At 41.4% G+C, this 21,650-nt stretch overlaps 1 protein-coding gene across 4 annotated transcripts in view; it reads right to left on the reverse strand.

Annotated features, from left to right (window-relative positions):
• ZFAT (zinc finger and AT-hook domain containing) overlaps positions 1-21,650 on the reverse strand; it is a 283,052-nt gene that overhangs the window by 108,409 nt on the left and 152,993 nt on the right. For all 4 annotated transcript variants that reach the window (XM_030219458.1, XM_030219474.1, XM_030219449.1 and 1 more), the window contains exons 10-11: positions 16,928-17,101; positions 5,509-5,597 (exon numbers count right to left, since the gene is read on the reverse strand). In XM_030219458.1, coding sequence (XP_030075318.1) covers positions 5,509-5,597; positions 16,928-17,101 — 263 coding nt within the window. The remainder of the gene's footprint in view (positions 1-5,508; positions 5,598-16,927; positions 17,102-21,650) is intronic.

The following is a 21,650-nucleotide window of genomic DNA, read 5'->3' on the forward strand; positions in this document are numbered from 1 at the left end:
TTTCTACTGGCGAGCGATTCCTGATGGAACACTTGCATTCAAACATGCCGAAACTACTGGAGGTAAAATTTTGAAGGACCGACTGACGATCCTCCTTTGCTGCAATATGGATGGGAGTGAGAAGTTGGAATCCCTCGTCATTGGAAAGAGCAAACAGCCCCGTTGCTTCAAGAAAGTTAAGCGACTTCCTGTGTCATATGAGGCTAACGCAAATTCATGGATGACTGGGGAAATTTGGAAGCAGTGGCTAAAGAAGTTAGACACTAGAATGCGGGCACAAAAGCGTCCGATTTTGTTGCTTTGTGATAATTGTGCTGCACACAGGGATGATGTCAGGCTGTCTAACGTCAAGGTGGTCTTCCTGCCACCAAACACTACCTCTCTGATCCAACCCATGGATCAGGGCATAATAGCCATTTTCAAACAACATTACCAGGCTCTTGTGCTATGTCATCTGATGAGCTTTATGGATGACCAGACTGGCAAGAATAAACGTGCTGCTGAACTGACTTGTAATCTATCACTGTTGGATTCCCTACATATGCAGAAAGAAGCCTGGAATCATGTTACACAGGCAACCATTGTGAACTGCTACAAGTGGGCAAGCTTTGTTAAGGATGTGGAGAGGGACGAAACAGATGCAGCTGTTGCAAATGCGTCAGATGAACAGGTTATTGACATTCCAGCCGCTGTTACTGAAGAGGAGTTCCATCACTATGTAGCTGTTGATTATGATCTACAAACAGCTGAAGACAGCACTGATGTTGAGATGTGCGCCTACACGCAGGCAACAACGGCTGATGATGAAACAGATAATGGAATGAGCAGCAAGGCACATGCTGGCGAAATTCAACAACCTCCTCTTGTCACTTTTGCAAGAGCACTGGAGAGTCTCAACACCGTGTGGGCCCATCTGGAAGCCACTAGATTTCAGTGCTATGACAGTTTTTACCGTCTTGCAGACATAGTCTATGGAACTCACAGACCCAATAGTGTACAGAGGACTATAACTGATTACTTCAAGTAAGCCTAACGTTAGTTAATGGAGACTGTATACTGTACGTATAATAATAAACAGTATTGTACATATGTTTATCAGATGTCAATCTTCTTTGGGTCACAACGGTTAAGTGCACACTCTCGTTAACTGCATGCATTTCTTTGGTCCCAGACCCTTGCACTTAAGCAGATTGCACTGTATTCACATTCACTTTATTTAGCAAAAAGAAGGGTTTTTTTTTTGAACCGGTATATTTTCACCAATAGAAGGGAATTTTTGATGCTGATTTCCCCCCCCCCCCCTTTTTTTTCATAAGAGTAGCCATCCTGGGTCAGACCAGTGGTCCATCTAATCCAGTATCCTGTTTTCCAAACAGTGGCCACGCCAGGTCACAAGTACCTGGCACTACAAATCCCAGGGCAAGCAGTTGCATCTCATGTCTGTCTCAATAGCAGACTAAGGTCTTTTCCACCAGGAATTTGTCCAAACCTTTTTAAAACCCAGATACGCTAACCGCTGTTACCACATCCTCCAGCAAAGAGTTCCAGAGCTTAACTATTCGTTGAGTGAAAAAATATATCCTCCTATTTCTTTTAAAAGTATTTCCATGTAACTTCCTCGAGAGTCCCCTAGTCTTTGTACTTTTGGAATGAGTGAAATATCGATTTACTTATACTCGTTCTACACCACTCAGGATTTTGTAGACCTCTATCATATCTCTCCTTATCCATCTCTTTTCCAAGCTGGAGCCCCCTAACCTTTTTAACCTTTCCTCAAATGAGAGGAGTTCCATTCCCTTTATCATTTTGGTCACTCTTCTTTGAACCTTTTCTAATTCCGCTATATCTTTCAGATACAGCGACCAGAACTGAATGCAATACTCAAGGTGCGGACGCACCATGGAGTGATACAAAGGCATTATAGTATTTTCAGTCTTCTTCACCATTCCTTTCCTAATAATTCCTAGCATCCTGTTTGATTTTTTGGCCACTGCAGCACACTGAGCAGAAGATTTCAGCATATTATCTACAACACCACCCAGATCTTTTTCTTGAGTGCTGACCCCCAAGGCAGACCCTACCATCAGGTAACTATGATTTGGATTATTGTTTTCCAATGTACATCACCTTGCATTTGTCCACATTCAATTTCATCTGCCATTTGGATGCCCAGTCTTCCAATTTCCTAAGGTCTTTCTGCAATATTTCACAGTCCGCACGTATTTTAACAACCTTGAATAGTTTTGTATCATCTACAAATTTGATCACCTCACTCGTCGTTCCGATTTCCGTATCAATTATAATATATTAAATAGAACCAATTCCTAATCCACATCACAACCTTGCTTCCTATCCCATGACTCTTTAATTTTCTCAATAGTCTCTCGTGAAGAACTTTATCAAAAGCTTTCTGAAAATCTAGATACACTACATCAACTGGCTCACCTTTATCCACGCCCAAGAATGGTAGTGGTTATTTCAATACTTTGTGTATTATTCCCCATTGGGAGATTTGAGGTTTATGTTATTTAAAGAAATATTTTCATTGTAAGAGTGAATGAGGCACACATTTCAAACTATTCTATTATAGTACTGACATTAATAGTTTATTGTCCCATAGAATCAGTTGTAGGTTTGCAAAATTAACTCTGAAACAGCAAAAAAAAAATGTAGAGTGACTGAGGAATATAATTAAGACCACACCAAAAACCGGGGGCATAGTGGCCAATAATAAGATAAAAGAGCTTAAGTTTTCAGCTGTTACTTATCTACTGGATGGAGAACAAAAAAAAAGGCAACTGAGGAGGTCTTTTTGCACTAACAAAATTTTATCTTGTGAGAGAAAGGAAGCATATGATGCCTGGAGACAAAAATAGGAAGAGCGCTCTGCACTGTAGCAGCTACACTGAAAATCCGACATACATCCCAAAAAAGCATGTTAGGTTTTTCCCCAACTTTCTATGAACACTATCCATGTTAATGCTGTCTGGTAACACCATTCATTTGTGGTGTGTGGCTCATCTACCTTGCTTGGAATTGAAGGAAAAATGAACACACCACTGGCTGTTCTATAGGCTCTATGAAGTTATTTTACTCTAATACTTAAATAATTAATGGAATATACTTGTCCCTTCTGATCTCTTAACTAGAATGTAACTGCCACAGAGCAGGGACTCCCTATTTTATCGGTAGTGTTGTATACACCTAGTAGTGCTATAGAAGTAGTAATCATATGACTTCTCTGCACAGGGAACTAATGCATAATCCATACAGTATTCGATGGCCTGCGTTAGAAGACCTATTTACAAGGCATCTGATAACGTGCATAAAAAATACTACTCTTACTCAGCAGGATTGAACAGTCTGAGCCACAATTCATCCCTAAAATTCAAGCTATATTTCTTTTATAGATTAAACTTTAAAATATTAATCTGTTGTAGCATAGACTCATTAATATTAATACAAGAAATTGTATGACTTTCCTATTTCCTTTCATTTAAAGATCCAGGCAATAGACTGGAATATTACCATTACATTCTGTTGTACAGCACCCAGAGGGAATGGTGTAAATGTATGAAGTGTTAAATATAAAGAAAATAAATAAATCTCTTCATATAGAGCATTTGACAAGTTTCCAGGCTCAGAAGTATAGTTTTTGTTTTTCACTACACACATATGTTAGGTAAAAAGCTAAATACTGAACATTTCAAAACTGAAAATGTCGAACTAGGGAAACATTTTGGAGGCAATTTTTAATAGCCTCCTCAGTTGCCAAGAGATGTTCAGAGGAGGTTTGCAGCAAACTTAGGGGTCCTTTTATCAAGCAGCAGTAAAAGGACTTCTGTTTGTTTGCTGCATGCTGAGGCCCACTTTTACGGCAGTGGTAAAAGGCTTTTTTTTTTCTTTTTAAGGAAATGGCTGTGCGTTAAGTTAAACACTACATAAGTATTGCCACATTGGGATAGACCAAAGGTCATCAAGTCCAGCGTCCTATTTCCAACAGTGGCCAATCCAGGTCACAAATACCTGGCTAGATCCCAAAAAAATTCAATAAATATTCTGCTGCTTATCCCACAAATAAGCAGTAGATTTTCCCCAAGTCCATTTTAATAATGGTCTATGGACTTTTTCTTTAGGAAGCCATTCAAATCTTTTTTAAACCTCGCTAAGCTAGCCAACTTTACCACATTACTGCAGTAGCCCGGCAGTAGTGCCGAATTGGCATGCAGCAAGCCTGTGGCCAGATTGCCACGCCTTTGTAAAAGGGCCCCTTAATAAAAAAAAAAAAAAAAAAAGTTTTGATAATTGCTTTTCTTAAATGGCATCACAAAAAAGGTTGATTCTCAAATTATAGAAAGTGGAGTTTTAATAAACTTTATAGAAAGATAAGGAACTTCTTGAAGAGGCATGTATGTCAACAAATGAATGAGATCTCATAAGTCTGATTTTGACCAATCCTTTCAGCAAATGAACAAACTAATAAATTAGTGATTTTACAGGACTCAAATACAGATTAGCAAATGGTAGCAAGTGAATTTAAGATTGACAAGTGTAGAGAATTGCATTTTTGAAACATGAGGCAAGCTATACCAAATTATTAAACAATGAAAAACCCTAGACATGTATAAAGTTAAATAGATATAATTATAACTAAAAATATGGGGTCTGAAGTATAACATTTCCAGATGCTTGTTGTGTATCTCAAGATCACAGGAAGACATTTCTGGCTAAGTGCCAGGAATGTTGTGAGTTTTGAGGTTATTTTTTGTCTGTTTTTCTTAGAAATGTATTTTAGTTATTTATTCAGTTAAATATATACTTTATGAACCTTTTCACATTCATTGATTCTAGGACTATGTCAAAGTCTGCTTACTGTTAATTTTCTTCTTCCCCTTTTCTTTAATCCTTGCTCCAGTGCTTTTTTGGTTTCTTCTCTTACTTCTGGTCTATGAATATAGTTAAGCTTTATTATTGGAAGATTTCCTTTTATATTCTTAACTAGTTCTGCAATTCTATTTGTCCGTTAGTAAAAATGCAAACAAAAAACCCAAGGAGGCAGCATTTTCTACAGAACAGAAGTTCACAAACAAAATCATTAGTATAAAATGGAGGAGTTGAAACAAAGACTTCTTTACAGAGATGGTGGCAGATACCCAGAACAGCCTATTAGAGGTAGCAGCAACAAAAAACCATGACACCACTCAAGGATACTTTGGATAGCTGAAGAAAGCAATAGTAAGGACAAGCTGGGAAGATGGCAATATAGTGAATAGGGTACTCATTAGGCAGAGGCAGCTAGGCAGACTGAATGGGCTGTGGATCAACACATTGGATTTTTAAAAACAAACTCCAAGGTTTGTGTGGACACTCAATACCGTCCCTTCAGTGTATATCCAATAAACAGCTATGTCGGCACATACACTGGGAAAACACATGAATTCTTGATACCATGTCTTATCTTGCCAGTATTTCCAGAGCATTATGAAGTTCTTTCTTACTATTTCTTACCTTGAACGAAGCATGCTGTTCCATGTGACGTAAGAGTTGTGGTCTGTGTACTGCAGTGTAGTCACACACTGTACATTTAAACTGCTTACCTAAAATTAAAGCAGATGATTTGATGTCTGATTCTGTTGAACCATAAAATTAAAGCAGATGACTTGATGTCTGATTCTGTTGAACCATACCTTGTCATCCAATTTGAATAAAGAAGCTGAAATATTTAGATACCGGAGTGGATAGGTAACCTAGTCTTTAGAATACTGGGCTGACAACCAGGCTGAGGAGTCAATACACCAAACCTTCAACTCTGACTCCTCAATTTTTCTACTGTCCGGCTCCCAACTCCTACTATGTCAACCCCTCCACCTCCCATAATGGGAAAGTTTAACGAGAAATTGGGAACAGAGATACATATGGTCAAAGTGAGTTTAAAAAAGCAGATTTTCTCTGTCTGTATTGCACTGAGAAAATAAAAGAGGTTTCTAACTGCCATTTTGCACTCACAGCAACCCTGCAGAAGAAATGCATTGATTTAATGAAGTGTTACATGGCTGAGCTTAGCAGACAGGGAGGTGGGCAGCACCTTAAATAATTATTCACTGAAGGAAAGACAGGCAGACTGATGGAGCTACATTTACACACTTTGGGGGACATTATCCATTAAAGGGGATAAAAGTAGTGTGGGTTAATAATGTAAACACACATAAGGACAATTAAAACTAATCAAGGGGTCAGCAAACTTACTTACCATAATACAAGAGGAACAAATTGACAGTGACCTTTTACTGGGAACGGTGGTCTGGGTTGTCAGTTCTCTGATAGTCAGAGATTCTGTGCTTGGCCTTTTGGCTGAACCAGAAGGTTGCCCTCTATTGGGAAAACCCCAGTAGTGTTGGTTGCAGAGTTTTGTTAAGAGCTGGTATTCTGGGCTACAGCAGGAAAAAGTATCCTGCGGGCTCCTCCTGAATACTGGAAAAGAAGAGGTTGCCTCCTATGGTCATAAAGCTCTTCTAAGAATTGGTATTCTGGACCACAGCAGGACCCCTACAGACACTTCAGGAAGATGAGAAGACCAGCAACTAAAGGTGAGACTTTTTTCTCCATTATGATACTTTTTTTTTCTTCTAATGTTTTTACACTCCCAATAATATAGAACTCAATGGCTCACTTCAAATACAATGTCCACAAACTATTATTCAGTCCAAGAGGTTTTCTTTTTTTTTTTTTAATTGCTTTTATTAATTTTTACATTTATATTATAAAATAAATACTAGAAATGTAAGAAAATACTTATAGGAAACTGATACAAAATTATTCTGGAAATTTTCCCCCTTTAGTCCACAATATATGGTCCAAGTACTAGGAAAAAGAAAAATCTTACAATACAAGAAAATTTTTTTTATCATTGGAGCGGTTGGGAGCTGACTAAAACTCGCAGCCGATTATACAGCGTAGTTAACTAGTTGATGCTTCCAAGGGAACCTTTGTCCTTTCTTTAGAGGTAATAAATTCTAGCAATTTTGGGGGATTAAAGAAAACATAATTAATCATTTCAAGAGACACAAGACACCTACAAGGAAATTTTAAGTCAAACAGTTCAGTTTTGGAGGCCGTATCTTGCTAAGGATGTAAAAAGAATTGAAACGGTGCAAAGAAAAGCTACGAGAATGGTATGGGATTTGCATTACAAGACATATGAGGAGAGACTTGCTGACCTGAACATGTACACCCTGGAGGAAAGGAGAAACAGGGGTGATATGATACAGACATTCAAATATTTGAAAGGTATTAATCCGCAAACGAACCTTTTCCGGAGATAGGAAGGCGGTAGAACTAGAGGACATGAAATGAGATTGAAGGGGGGCAGACTCAAGAAAAATGTCAGGAAGTATTTTTTCACGGAGAGAGTGGTGGATGCTTGGAATGCCCTCCCGTGGGAGGTGGTGGAGATGAAAACGGTAACGGAATTCAAACATGCATGGGATAAACATAAAGGAATCCTGTTCGGAAGGAAGGGATCCTCAGGAGCTTAGCGGAGAATGGATGGCAGAGGCGGGGCTTGTGGTTGGGAGGCGGGGTTAGTGCTGGGCAGACTTATACAGTCTGTGCCCTGAAAGAGACAGATACAAATCCACGGGCTGGTGGTTGGGAGGCGGGGCTAGTGCTGGGCAGACTTATACGGTCGGTGCCCTGAAAATGACAGATACAAATCAAGGGGCTGGCTGGTGGTTGGGAGGCAGGGCTAGTGCTGGGCAGACTTATATGGTCTGTGCCCTGAAAAAGACAGATACAAATCAAGGTAAGGTATACACAAAAAGTAGCACATATGAGTTATCTTGTTGGGCAGACTGAATGGACCGTGCGGGTCTTTTTCTGCCGTCATCTACTATGTTACTATGTTAAGTTGAGAACTCTTGGTTTATATTCCAAGAATTCTCTCCTTCTTTTTTGTGTATCCCTTGCTAGGTCAGGAAAAATTTGAATTTTGGACCCCCAAAACAGCTCATTAATATGACGAAAATAAGACCGCAAAATACTGTTTCTGTACGGCTCTAAGGCAAAAGTCACTAAGAGAGTAGTTCTTTCCGTTACGACATCTAAGGAACTTTCCAGAAAATCATTTAAATTCATATCCACCTGTGGTTGTTCATTTGGAGATCTTGAAGTCCCTGATATTTATTGGATCATAACTATGGGCAGATAGCCCTCAGCTGGAATCCACAATATTTCCCCAAAGTACTTCTTAAGCATATCTAATGCAGGTATTAAAGGTGATTTTGGAAAATTCAGAAATCTCAAATTATTTCTCCATCCTTGGTTTTCCAGATATTCCATCTTACGAGTTTGAATATCTCTCTTTTATAAGTGTAGAGGCAACACTTTGCAACTGTACAACTTCTCTTTCTAATTCCTCAGTTTTGTTTCCTTGGTCATGAACATTGTCAGACAGATTCTGATTCAATTGCTTAAGTTCTGCAACCTCTCCCCTAAGGGCGCTAGATAGTGTAGAAAGAGTTAAGTTCAAACCTTGGAGGAGTGGCCTAGTGGTTAGAAAGGTGGACTTTGGTCCTGGGGAACTGGGTTCAATTCCCACTTCAGGCACAGGCAGCTCCTTGTGACTCTCCATTGCCCCAGGTACAAATAAGTACCTGTATATAATATGTAAGCCGCATTGAGCCTGCTATCAGTGGGAAAAGTGCAGGGTACAAATGTAAATAAAAAAAAAAATAATAAAATCCCAGATCGATTCCATTGTCACCACAGCTGGTCTTATCGAACCTTCGTTCCTCCTGGATGCAGAGCCCTGAATGGGAGAAGAGGAAAGCTGAACCATCTGCATTTCCTCTGCTGCTATTCTCCCTGGGAGTAAAGGGCAGGCAGGACCTCCTCTCTCTACAAACAAGAGCTGACCCATTCCGGGTGTCCCCGTTTGTTGTAAGCCTGACGCCACAGTATTACTTCCAGGTCATGGAGGAGCTATGATCGAGGGAGGGCTCAAAGACACTCCCTCAACGCTGCGGTCTGCATCATAAGACGCGGAACCTGTCGAGGCAAGCGTCTGCAGCCCAAATTTTCCATTGTTGTTTGGCGCAAAGGGGGGGACTCCAGCCAGACTCGAGGAGGTAAGTGTCTTAGCTTTCCCCTTTCTTTTCCCCATCCTCAAGACAGGGGAAAAAACTCTTAGCATCGAACTCCTCCGAAGAAAAGTTCAAGAGCTGCAAGACACGTTACTGCTCCAGGCGCCATCTTGGAACACCGCTGAGTCCAAGAGGTTTTCAATACAATACAAATGCAGTGCAAATGTTTCTCAACATTTATCTTTGAAGCTGTTCTCATCTGCTTAACGGAGCGTGTATTTCACTGGATGCTTCATCGGGAGCTGCTTCAAAAATTTTGCAGTTTGTACCAGCACCAACTTCTCATAAGATTGTTTTGTTGTTTAGTGTAAAGGCTTGAAATACAAATTAATGCATACATCAACCTTTTCCTATACAAGCACTCAGCTCTGGAACGCGATGCCACGCAACCTGAAAACGGTCTATGAAATGACCAATTTCCGCAAACTACTGAAAACTTATCTCTTCGACAAAATATATCACAAAGATCAACACGTGTAACTGTACATTCTTCAAAACATCCAGAAACGTTCTTTATGTTCTTTAATGTCTTTTGCTCGACAATTTCATGTATTTCACCATCATGTACCCAAAACTTTCTGTAAACCAATTGTATATTCTTCACTATTTCCAGTATCCACGATGAATTGTAAGCCACATTGAGCCTGCAAAGAGATGGGATAATGTGGGATACAAATGTAATAAAATAAATAAAAAATAAATTGGTGCTGGTGCAAACTGAATTCTTTGTTGAAGCAGCTCCTGATGAAGCATCCAGTAAAACGTGCAGCTCCTTTGCGCAGATGAGAACAGCTTCAAAGATAAGTGCTGAGAAACGTTTGCACTGCATTTGAATTGCATTGAAAACCTCTTGGACTGAATAATATTTTGTGGACATTGTATTTGAACTGATTCATTGAGCTCTATATTACCGGACGTATAAAGAATTAACAGAATAAAGCGACAGAAAAAAAAGAGCCTCATAAAAGGGAAAAAGGTAAAAGCCTCATAAAGGGGAAAAAATTCTTTAAATCTTTAAATTAAATGAGGGGAGGATCTTCAGCTAAGGATGTGTCAGTTGTGAAGCTATTTGGCAATTATTGTCATAAACCAACTCAGTCACTGGTCTCTTTTCTCCTCCTATGTGGCGAGTCAATGTGAGTGGATAAGAGTGTATTTGAACTAAAATTTCACATTAGAAAATTGGCTTTTAAGTGTGGGAGAGAAATTTATAAGCCTTTTTTTGGGTCGTGGGTGCAAAACAAAGCTTTAAACATTGCTAGTCTCTCAACACCTTTGTACAGTGAAACCTGTACATAGTTCAATAAAACTATTAAATCTTTGGTTTACAGTCTTGTTCACAGAGGTCATTTTGGGGTTTTCTTAGGAGGGGGAAGAGGGTAAACCCACCCACTAATCCTTTTCTTCCCCAGGTGGAGGCACCAGACGCCAGAAACTTAAAGCCTGCTCTAGGGGGACACCAGCTAGGTCAGGCCCCCCGGACTCAGGGATGCCCACAAAGAGGCGTTACATGCGGATGGTAAATTTAAGAGAAGTTAGATTAATTACAAAAAACTAGAATATTTCTTATGTACAAAATTAGGACTAATAGACCACAACAATTTGAAGTTTGAAAAAGAAACTGAACAAAATAAGTAAATAAGTATAAAATGCTAAATGTACCATATATTATAATGTGTTACGTTTTTAATTTGAAGCTGGAGGCAGAGTTGGTACATTTTTACTAACTTCAACTCTGACTGCACAGTCCTGCTGAAAAACCAGGAAAGCCAAAGTTCTTGCTTGACAAGTTCTGAAGCTGGTGTATGGAGACCTGGATTAGAGGGGAGGGAGGGCAAAAAAGCAACAGCGAAAGTGATGAAGGTGGCTGGGGATCTTTAAAGACAATTCCCTCAATCTGACTTGACACAGCTGTGTTTCAGTGATAGGGCCTGCGTCAGGAGTCTACAGATACATATAAACATAAAAACATACAACCATATACATTATATAAAAACATACAGAAAAATAGAAAATTTTATATGTATCTGTAGACTCCCAACACAAGTCTTATCGCCGAAACATGGCCGTGTCAAGTCAGACTGAGGAATTGTCATTAAAGATCCCCAGCCACCTTTGTCGCCGTCACTGTTGTTCTTTTGCCTGTTCACTGTGTGCGAAGTGAGGACTCTAATCTGCTTGTTTGCTTCATTTTTTAGGCGGGGGTGGGGGGGGGGGGGGGGGTGGAACACACGAAGTGAGAGGGGGCAAGGATGGGAGTTGCTAGAAAGTCAAAGACCCAAAAACGAGACAGAGTGGAAGTATGGTAAAAATGTGATCAGAGGGTGTATGAGAGACAGCCAGAAGTGGTAAGAGGGCAGCATGGATAGCAGAGGTCAGAGGTTGTGAAGACAGGGAGACAGAAATTAACAGCCAGAACTGATAATGGTAGGGTAGGCAATGAAAGCAAGAGCTGTGATGTAGTGGAGGAGTAAGAATGAACCAAAAGTGTTAACTGGGGGAGGTGGGGAAAGCAAAATTACTTACCTGTAGCAGATGTTCTCTGAGGATAGCAGACCAATTATTTTCACAACTGGGTGAAGACATTTGACAGAGCCCAGTGCAGACGCTGCCCAGTGTACTGTTTCTTTATGAGGCCTTTGGCAGCACCCCACCCCACATGCATGGGTGCCATCCCGCCTGATGTGCAAAAATGGGAGAGTGGACTAATAACATCACTGGGAAAAAAACTACTACTTTGTAAGAATAATTGGCTTGATGTCCTCAGAGATCATCTGCTACAGGTAAGTAACTTTGCTTTCTCAACCTCCCCCAATTACCAAGCAGGACATAATATTCTCACAACTGGGAATCCCTAGCTAGAAGGCTCACTGAAAACACCACCACTAGGACAACAGAGACTTGCAATGGTAAGGCCTATGAAACTAATCAACCTGAAACTAAATACAAACTGGTTGTGAAGGTGCAGCCTGGAACTGAAATAACAGCTCCAAGAGGATGGAGATGAATTCTAGACACCGAACAGATTCTGCAGTACTGTCTGACCAAACCGGCTGTCACGTTGGCTATTCTGCTCAAGGCGGATTTGGCTTACTTGATGAGGAAATGTGAATGTGTAATGGAGGACCATGTTGCAGCCTTGCAAATCCCTTCAACAGAGGCTGACCTCAGGTGGACTACCGAAGCAGCCATGGCTCTGACACTGGGAGCCGTGACGAACCGTGACATGCCCCTGCAGAGTCAGCCCAGCTTGGGCATAAGCAAAAGAGATGCTTTTTTCAGCCAACTGAATAATGTGTGTTTGCCAATGGCAATCCCCATTCTGTTTGGATCAAAAGAAACAAAAAGCTGGGTGGACTGTCTATGGGCTTTAGTCCACTCCAGGTAGAAGGCTAAGATTTAGAACGAGGTTTGGAAAAGAATGTTGGCAGAATGACTGGTTAAGATGGAACGCCGACAACACCTTAAGAAGAAAACTTAGGGTGTATATGGAGAACTCTCTGTTATGATGAATTTTGTGTAAGGTGGATCCCCTACTAGGGCCTGAAATCTCACTGATCCTGTGAGCTGAATTGACCGCCACCAAAAATAAGATCTTCCAGGTCAGGTACTTCAGATGACAGGAATCAAGCAGCTCAAAAGGAGCTCTCATCAGTGACACAGTGGGAGGTCTGATAGGGGGTTTGTCAACAGCAATCTTCGCATGAAGTTTGCTGTCCACAGATGGGCTTAGCTCCCATACAGGAATGGAAAGTACTCATTGCACTGAGGTGAATCCTTAAAGAATTGGTTTTCAAACCAGACAAAGAAGTGCAGGAGGTACTCAAGCAGTTTTTGTGTAGGGCAAGAGAGAAAATCTAGAAACCAGACATCAAATCTCTTCCATTTAAAGGAGTAACTCCTCTTAGTGTAATCTTTCCTGGAAGCCAGCAAGACCTTGGAGACATCCTCTGGAAGCTGCAATGAGGCAAACTCTAGAATCTGATAATCCAGGCTGAGAGCCAGGGGCCAGAGTTTAGGATGAAGAAGAGACCCTTCGTTCTGAGTGATGAGACTTGGAAAATGCTCCAATCTTCATGATTCTTTGGTGGACAACTTCAGAAGTAGAGGGAGCCACACCTGCCTCAGTCAGAACAGAGCAATGAGGATCATGGTTCCCTTGTCTAGACTGAGTTTCAGCGAAATCTTTTCCATCAGACATTTAGGAGGATAGACACACAGAAGACCTGTTCCCCAATGAATGAGAAAGGCATCTACCATTAGCTTGCCATGAGATCTGAGTCTGTAGCAGTACTGAGGGACTTTGTTGTTGAGATGAGTGGCAAAAATATCCGAGAGGGTGCCCTACTCTCGGAAGATCTTGTGGGCAATGCCCATATTCAGAGACCTGTGGTTGAATGACCCTGCTCAGCATGTTTCTCAGACTGTTCTGTTTCTCCACCGACTGCTTCCTGACACAAGGGGTAGGATCTCATACCACCATGTTTGTTCACATAATACATGAAAACCTGTTTGTCCATTTGAATTAGGATAATTTGGTCCAGCTGCCAATCTCAGAACGCCTTTAGAGAATTCCAAATTGCCCGGAGATCCAGGAGGTTGATGTACAATGAAGTCTCCTGGGAAGACCAAACCTCTTGGGTGTGAAGCTCATCTACATGGGCCCCCCACTCAAGGATGAATGCATCCCTGGTCAAAATCTTCTGAGGTGGCTGAATTTGAAATTGTAGTCAAATTGATTGAATTGTCCACCAAAGAAGCAAATGAGTCAATCGAAGAGTGATGTGGATGATGTCTGCTAGGTTCTCTCTGGCCTGAGACCACTGGGAAGATAGGGTCCACTTGGCGTCCCTCTAATGGAGACATGCCATGGGTGTCACGTGAACTGTGGAGGCCATATGGCCTAACAGCCTCAACATCTGCAGAGCTGCAACTTGCTGGCTGCTTCAGTCCTGAGTGACGATAGTAGTGAGAGCATCCGCCCGCGCATGTGGCAGGTAGGCCACAGCTTGCACTATGTCTAGCAAGGCACTAATAAAATCTAATTGCTTTACTGGTTGGAGGTGGAACTTGGGGTAGTAGATTGTAAGCTCTGTCGAGCAGGGACTGTCTATTCATGTTCAAGTGTACAGCGCTGCGTACGTCTAGTAGAGCTATACAAATGACAAGTAGTAGATCATGAACCCTAGCAGCTCCAACACCTAAACAGTCCTCTGCATTGACTCCTAAACACCATCCTTTGATGTGCTCTTTATCAACCAATCATCCATGTAGGCAAACACATGAACCCCAGTCTGTGCAGCGATGCTGCAATTACCACTAGACATTTGGTAAAGACCCTGGGAGCTGACACGAGGCCAAATGGTACTGGCAATGGTGTTTCTCCACATGAAATTTGAGATACTTCCTATGATTGGGAAGTATCTGGGTGTGGGTATAGGCATCATTTAAGTCCAGAGAACATAGCCAATAGTTTGCCTGAATCACGGGGAGAAGGGTGCCTAGGGAATACATCCTGAACTTTTCTTTGATCAGATACTTGTTCAGGCCCCTGAAATCTAGGATAAGATGTATTAACCTGCTTTCTTGGACACAAGTGCCTAGAACAGAATCCATTCCTTTCCTCCCATAGTGGAATGGGTTCGACTGCACTGGCCTTCAAAAGTGTGGAGAGTTCCTCTGCAAGCACACCCTTGTGCATAGGGCTGAGAAGATGCTCTTGGCGGGCAATTTGGAAGATCGTTTTTGCCAATGGAGTGCTTAATTGAGGTGGACAATTTGGAGAGCCAACTGGTTAGAGGTTACAAGGATCACCTTTCGTGGAAAAAACTTCAGCCTTCCACTCTGGTCATCTGAAACAACTAATGGGATGGTGAGTGTGCTTTTCTGGAGGCAGTCAAAAGCTCATACCTTGTTTTGACTGGGGAGTCGTTTGGGCCTTCTGGGTGTGCTGCTGATGAGGGCGAGAGCATTGTGGCTGAGCCTGTTGGGAAGAACAGGAAGGAGTAAACCTATACCTCAGAATAGTAGGTACTCTTTTTAGTACATACATACCGCAAGTACATAAGTATTGCCAAACTGGGACAGACCGAAGGTCCACCAAGCCCAGCAACCTGTTTCCAACAGTGGCCTATCCAGGTCACAAGTACCTGGCATGATCCCCAAAAAGTACAATACATTTTATGCTGCCTATCCTAGAAATAAGCAGTGGATTTTCCCCAAGTCCATTTTAATAATGGTCTATGGACTTTTCCTTTAGGAAGCTATTCAAATCTTTTTTAAACCATGCTAAGCTAGCTGCTTTTACTACATTGTCTGGCAAAGAATTCCAGAGTTTAATTACAAGTTGAGTGAAGAAAAAGTTTCTCCTCGTTGTTTTAAATTTACTATTTTGTAAGAGGGTCACACAGTATATGCAGTTCTGGAGACAGCATCTTCAAAAGCATATAAACCAAATGGAGTCGGTCTAGACGGCAGATACTAAAATGGTCAAGGGTATATATAATAAAGTGTATGTAGACAGATTTAAGAATTAAATATGTGCACCCTATCCTTATTCTCATACTTCTTCTATCCCATTTACTCCTTGTTCATTTGTCCTATCACTTACCCCCTTTGTTGATTCTGTTATTATTGATTGTATTCTCTAGTTACTATGTAAGCCGCATTGAGCCTGTGATGAGCGGGAAAGCGCGGGGTACAAATGTAATAAATAAATAAAATCTGAACAGAGAGATATGATGGACATTTAAATATCTCCAAGCTATAGGTGCACAGAAGGTAATGACAAAGAAGCTCTGGGACAAGGAGTCATGGGATGAGGGTAAAGGGGATAAACTATGGAGTATTTCTTTACAGAAAGAGTGGCATATGTGTAGAACAGCTTTTCAGTGAAGGCAGTGGAGACAAGGTCAGTATCTGAATTCAAGTAAGCATGGGAGAAGCATAGGGAATCTGAGGGATAAGAGACTACAGAAATGTACAAGCTGGTGTGGCTGGGCAACCTGGACAGGCTGTATAGTCTTTACATACTTCCATTTTCTATGTTTTAGTAAGAGTTGTTTATTACCCTTATGAGATTTTGATATTTTTATCTGAAATGATGAATCTGGAAAGGAATCCTGAATTTGTTACTCATTTATCTCATTACGATACATGAAGGCCTATAAATCAAGATAAACCTCCTAGAAGAGAATTCATAAGGTAACTAAAGCAGGTTCCAATAAGGTATCCACTTTGAGCTAAGGTTGAATTAAGGTAGGGGTTCTCAAACCAGTCTTCGGGACACATCTAAGCCAGTTAGGTTTTCAGGATACTAACAATGAATATTCATTAGATAGATCTGCATACAACTGAGATAATGCATGCAAATTCATTTCAAACATATTCATTATGGATATCTTGAAAACCTGACTGGCTAGGTGTGTCTCGAAGACTGGGTTGAGAACCCCTGAACTAAGATACACCCAGATCTCACTGAATGATATGAATTTGCATGAACTACCTCCTTTGTCTGCAAATTCATTGTGGATATCCTGAAAAACTGACTGGTTGGGTGTGTCCCACGGATTCAGAACCCCTGCTCTAAGAGTAATTTTTTTTAAAGGATAATTAGTGCATTTCAATCAATAGTACTCAATTTAAAACATAATCTGAATGTATCAATATGCAATGATTGATCTTCCAGAAGAGGAGAATTAAAAGATCTTCAAAGGGTTGCAAATTGTATATCACAATAATTTAAACCAAGAATTAACCATATGAGCTTGGATCAGAGAAGCAATTACCTTCAGCAGTGTGCAGGAGCTTATGGCTTTTCAAGGTGCCTTTTGATTTGAACTTTTTACCACACATATCACACAGGTGTGTTTTTTCTGTGCTGTGGCGATTCATATGGGCTTTTAAGTTACTTTTACTGCGAGTTGCATACTCACACTGGCAACACTTGAAAGGCTTCACTCCTGTAAAGCAGAACAAAGAGAAAATTACTTGCACTCAACCTACATACATACATGGGCTGCTGCTGGTAGTAGTAGAAGCGATTCATGCAGCAAATTAGATCCTGTTCACATCATTATGTTAAACATCATGCAGGATATTACAGTCATTCCCTCAGCTACAAGCTAGGAAATGTCATATACATCTTTGGTCCTTGAGGAATTCTGCACAGATGCACAAAGCAATTTGTACAGAACTTTCCCCTGAAAGCTTGACCACAGCAATATAAAGAGCTTGGAGGATGAAAATGAGGTTCAGCTGTCTTTGCACAAATAGCTGGGCTTCACAAAGACACAGGGGAAGGTGGAGTAAAGGTAGCTATCTCTGTGTGAAGTGCCTGTAGGTGCAACAACCAAAAGATCCAGCTCTTTAAGCAGCAACAAGAAGTAAAACCAAGTCGGCAGCTCTGGACATGAAGTCAGATTCCATCAGTCAGTAGGGAAAGACCGACTAAAGAAGAGCCAACTCTCAGACTCAACATGAAGAGAACAGGACAAGGAAGTAGTTAAGGAACAGGTAGAAGAGTTTCTAGCGTGTATAGGAAAACATGCAGGAGAATAGGCTCAGTCTGCAAGCTGCATGTCTTGCTTGTGGTCCAAGACTATTTAGTAAAGATTAGAGATTGGTAGGGTGGTGGGGCAGGGACAGTATAAAATGGAGGCCTTGCTGGGGAATGGTGGGAGACAGAATGCGTGAGCTGCGGAGGAGCGGGTAGAGAGGTGGCAGAAAGAGAAATAGGAAAGGGATGAGTAGTTCATATGTTATTGAAGTTGGTAGAGGAATACTGGGGAGAAGGTAAAAGTTAACTTCATTTACAGTAGACATTTGAGACTAAGTCATTCATGGCCCAAATATTTAATATTTGATGGATTGCTAGCTTGGCATAAATTATCTCCATTTCCAGTAGTTAATATAATAAATGGATAGAGGACAAACTGTAAACTATAAAGCATATTCAAAGTCATTCATCATGTCTTTTCATGCCTTGAATCACAAAACACTTAGTAATGTTGTATATGATTTAGGAAGTAAGAAACTAGTTTCCTGTCTATCACAAAGGTAAACATATGCATATTTCTGTAATAAATTAATAAGTACATAAGAATTATGCCTGGATCCAAAGTGATAAATGACTCCAAATTATTAGCTGTCATTCTAACTTCCAAACAGCTATTTCCCTTGGATATGGATCTGAGATTTGATTAATTATCTTTCCAAATCTGAGTTCAGGGAGAGCTGAGTTACAGTTAGGTACAGTTGGTAGTTCCCTGTACATAGACATACAATCTAAGCATCCATCTGAGTAAATAATAAAGAAAGATACCAGACCAGCCTGTATAGTCTGCCTGGTTGAAATTATTGCATTTTGGCTAGATAAGAATATATACCAAGGGTGTCCAACCACAGCCCCCACCAGGTTGGGTTTTCAGGATTTCCCTAATGAATATGCACGAGATCTACTTGCATACAACGGGGGCAGCAGGATCTCATGCATATTCATTGGGGAGATCCTGGAAACCAGATTGGATTGCAGATCTTCAGGACCGAAGTTGGACAACCCTGATATATACCCATATACAATATAACACCAGTTCTCAGCTCTCCTACATCCTTCAATGTTTTCTACTTGATCATTCAATCCTTTCCCTATTACTATCCTCCATATTAGTCCCAATCATGCCTAGAGTATTTACAGTCCTGACCTCCAATGGTAGATCATAGAAGGCCTTCACACTTTCTTTTTGATACTTATAATACCAACTTTTAAACCATCATCTAATCAAATACCCAATTCTCCCTTTCAAGTGTTAGCATCAAAAGTCGTAGTCATCAAAACCAGCAAGGATATTGTCCAGAAATATCTGACTGCCCTATAATATAAGTACATAAGTATTGTCATATTGGGATGGACCAAAAGTCCATCAAGCCCAGCAACCTGCTTCCAACAGTGGCCAAACCAGGTCACAAGTACCTGGCAAGATCCCAAAAAAGTACATTTTATTCTGCTTATCCTAGAAATAAGCAGTGGATTTTCCCAAGTCCATTTTAATAATGGTCTATGGACTTTTCCTTTAGGAAGTCATTCAAACTTTTTCTAAACCCCGCTAAGCTAACTGTTTTTACCACATTATCTGGCAACGAATTCAGGAGTATAATTACACATTGAATGAAGAAAAATTTTCTCTGATTCGTTTTAAATTACTTTGTAGCTTCATTGCGTGCCCCCTAGGCCTAGTATTTTTAGAAACAGTAAACAAACGATTCACGTATACCCGTTCCACTCCACTCATTATTTTTTAGACCTCTATCATATCTCCCTTCAGCCGTCTTTTCTCCAAGCTGAAGAGCCCTACCTGCTTTAGCCTTTCCTCATAGGGAAGTCGTTCCATCCCCTTTCTCATTTTCATTGCCCTTCTGTGTACCTTTTCTAATTCCGCTATATCTTTTTTGAGATGTGGTGACCAGAATTGCACACAGTATTCGAGGTGTGGTCGCACCACGGAGCAATATAAAAGCATTATAATGTCCTAATTTTTGTTTTCCATTCCTTTCCTACTAATATCTAACATTCTATTTGCTTTCTTAGCCACCTAGATCCCTTTCCTGCTTCTCAGTCCTCTGATTCTGCTTCATCTATTATGTCGGGTTCTGTGCATTTACTCTTATTTCTGATGAGTCAGAAAGAGTGTGGAGGTAATTTGAGTGTCATGGTGGTTAATCCAAGGAAGCCTAGTAGGGGAGGGATAGTTAGAAGGAAGGCCCAGGGAGAGGAAGTGACGTCACGAGATCGAATGGCTGCCTAGTCTTTTAGCTCCTGCACTTCCCCAAGCTCTAATTGCTTTATCCACTGCCATCGGGGCTTTTTTAGGGCTTGCATTGCAGCGGTTGGTATCGTGGTGAGATTGTGGAAGTGAAATGAGCAAGACAGCTGCTTTCCAGCGTAAAGAGAGTGAGCGGTGTTCGGTGCGCCAGAAGGTAAAGGGCTCTTCGCGCCACGTGTCGCCCGAGGCGGGTGGTTCCTCAGGGTCCGATTCAGCCTCCCCTCATGCTGAATCTGGTAGGCTGCTTTCAGTGAAGAAACCGGGGGTGTCAAAGGAGTTGGCAAAATGTTTAGAAGAGATTAAAGTGGACATTAAAGCATCCAAGATGGAAATTTTGTAACACATGGAAGCGATATGCCTGGATATTAAAGAGCTGGGGGGCATGGTGGAGTCCCTTGAGGAGCGGGCAGAATTGGTGGACACTCGCATTGCGCAGATCAGTGACCTGACGGAGGAATTACAGTTTAAACTTGATGATGTTGAGAACCGGGGAAGAATTAAACTCCGCTTTCGGGGGGTAACTGAGAACGGTGGAATGGAAGATGTTGTCACTATTGTGAGATCAATTTGTCGGTCCATTCTGGGGGAAGATTCGGAGGTATTGGATGTACAAATGGATCGGGCTCACAGAGTGCTGGGCAAATACCAGGAGAACAAGCCGAGGGACATAATTGTCTGCTTCTCTTCATATGCAGTTAAAGAAAAGATTTGGCTGAAGGCCCGACAGTCACCACTAGTGGATTACAATGAGGCTCGGGTATCAGTGTATCAGGACCTTTCACTTTTTACTTTGACCCAGCGTAGGGCAATGAAGCTGGTTTTTGGACATTTTGGTGAAAAATAATATTGCTTACAGATGGGCTTTTCCATTTGCTCTGTGCTTCAGTTACAAGGGACGGCAGCTGAGGTTTCGGAAGGTGATGGAGGCATGGAAATTTCTGCACGAGGAGGGCCTGGTTGACTCTTCGGCTCTTCCGTCCGATTTGGCGCCATCAACAAAAGCTAAGCTGATGAAGTGGAAGCGGGTTACCCACAAGACTAAGAAATAAAAAGACTAAATCGGACTTGATGTACCTGTGTTGCTTTAAATCAGGCAGAGTTTTTCATATTAAACGGGGGCAAGCTGTGTTGCTATGTAATGGAGTGCTTGATAGCTGGGAGGGAATTTTGTTAGTGATTGGGTTCCTGATGGTAGGTGGGGGGAAAAAGAAAAAAAAAGTTTAAGTGATGTAAGGCTTGTTGGAGGGGAGTGTGTGTGGGGGGGATTGGGGGGTTGTTCGACTCGGGGTGTGTTTCCTTTCTGTATCCCATTCAGGGCCATTTGGCGCTTTCTGGTGGGGTCTTTGCATGAGAGGGGGTTTGGGAGGGGGGAGTTGGGGTGGGGGAGGGGGTGGAGAGGAGGGAGGGGGAGGGTGGTTGAGATTGTGGGGGGAGAGAGTTGGGAGGGTTTTTTTTTGGGGGGGGGGGGGTCTGTCAGGGGTAGTGTGGTTTATGAGGGAGGTGCTTCAGGGGGGCTGCTTGGTCAAGAAGTGTTTGATCTGTACAGGCTTGGCAGAGGTTTGACATGACAGCCTATATGTCAGATCTGATAGACTTACCACCCAGGAATGCTAAAAAATCATCCCGCACATTCCTTAATCTTCACTTCCCCAACTGTAAAGGTCTAAAATACAAACTAACGCATGCGCCA

The sequence above is a fragment of the Microcaecilia unicolor genome, chromosome 1, assembly GCF_901765095.1.
Source record: "Microcaecilia unicolor chromosome 1, aMicUni1.1, whole genome shotgun sequence".
In the NCBI taxonomy this organism is placed as follows: Eukaryota; Metazoa; Chordata; class Amphibia; order Gymnophiona; family Siphonopidae; genus Microcaecilia; species Microcaecilia unicolor.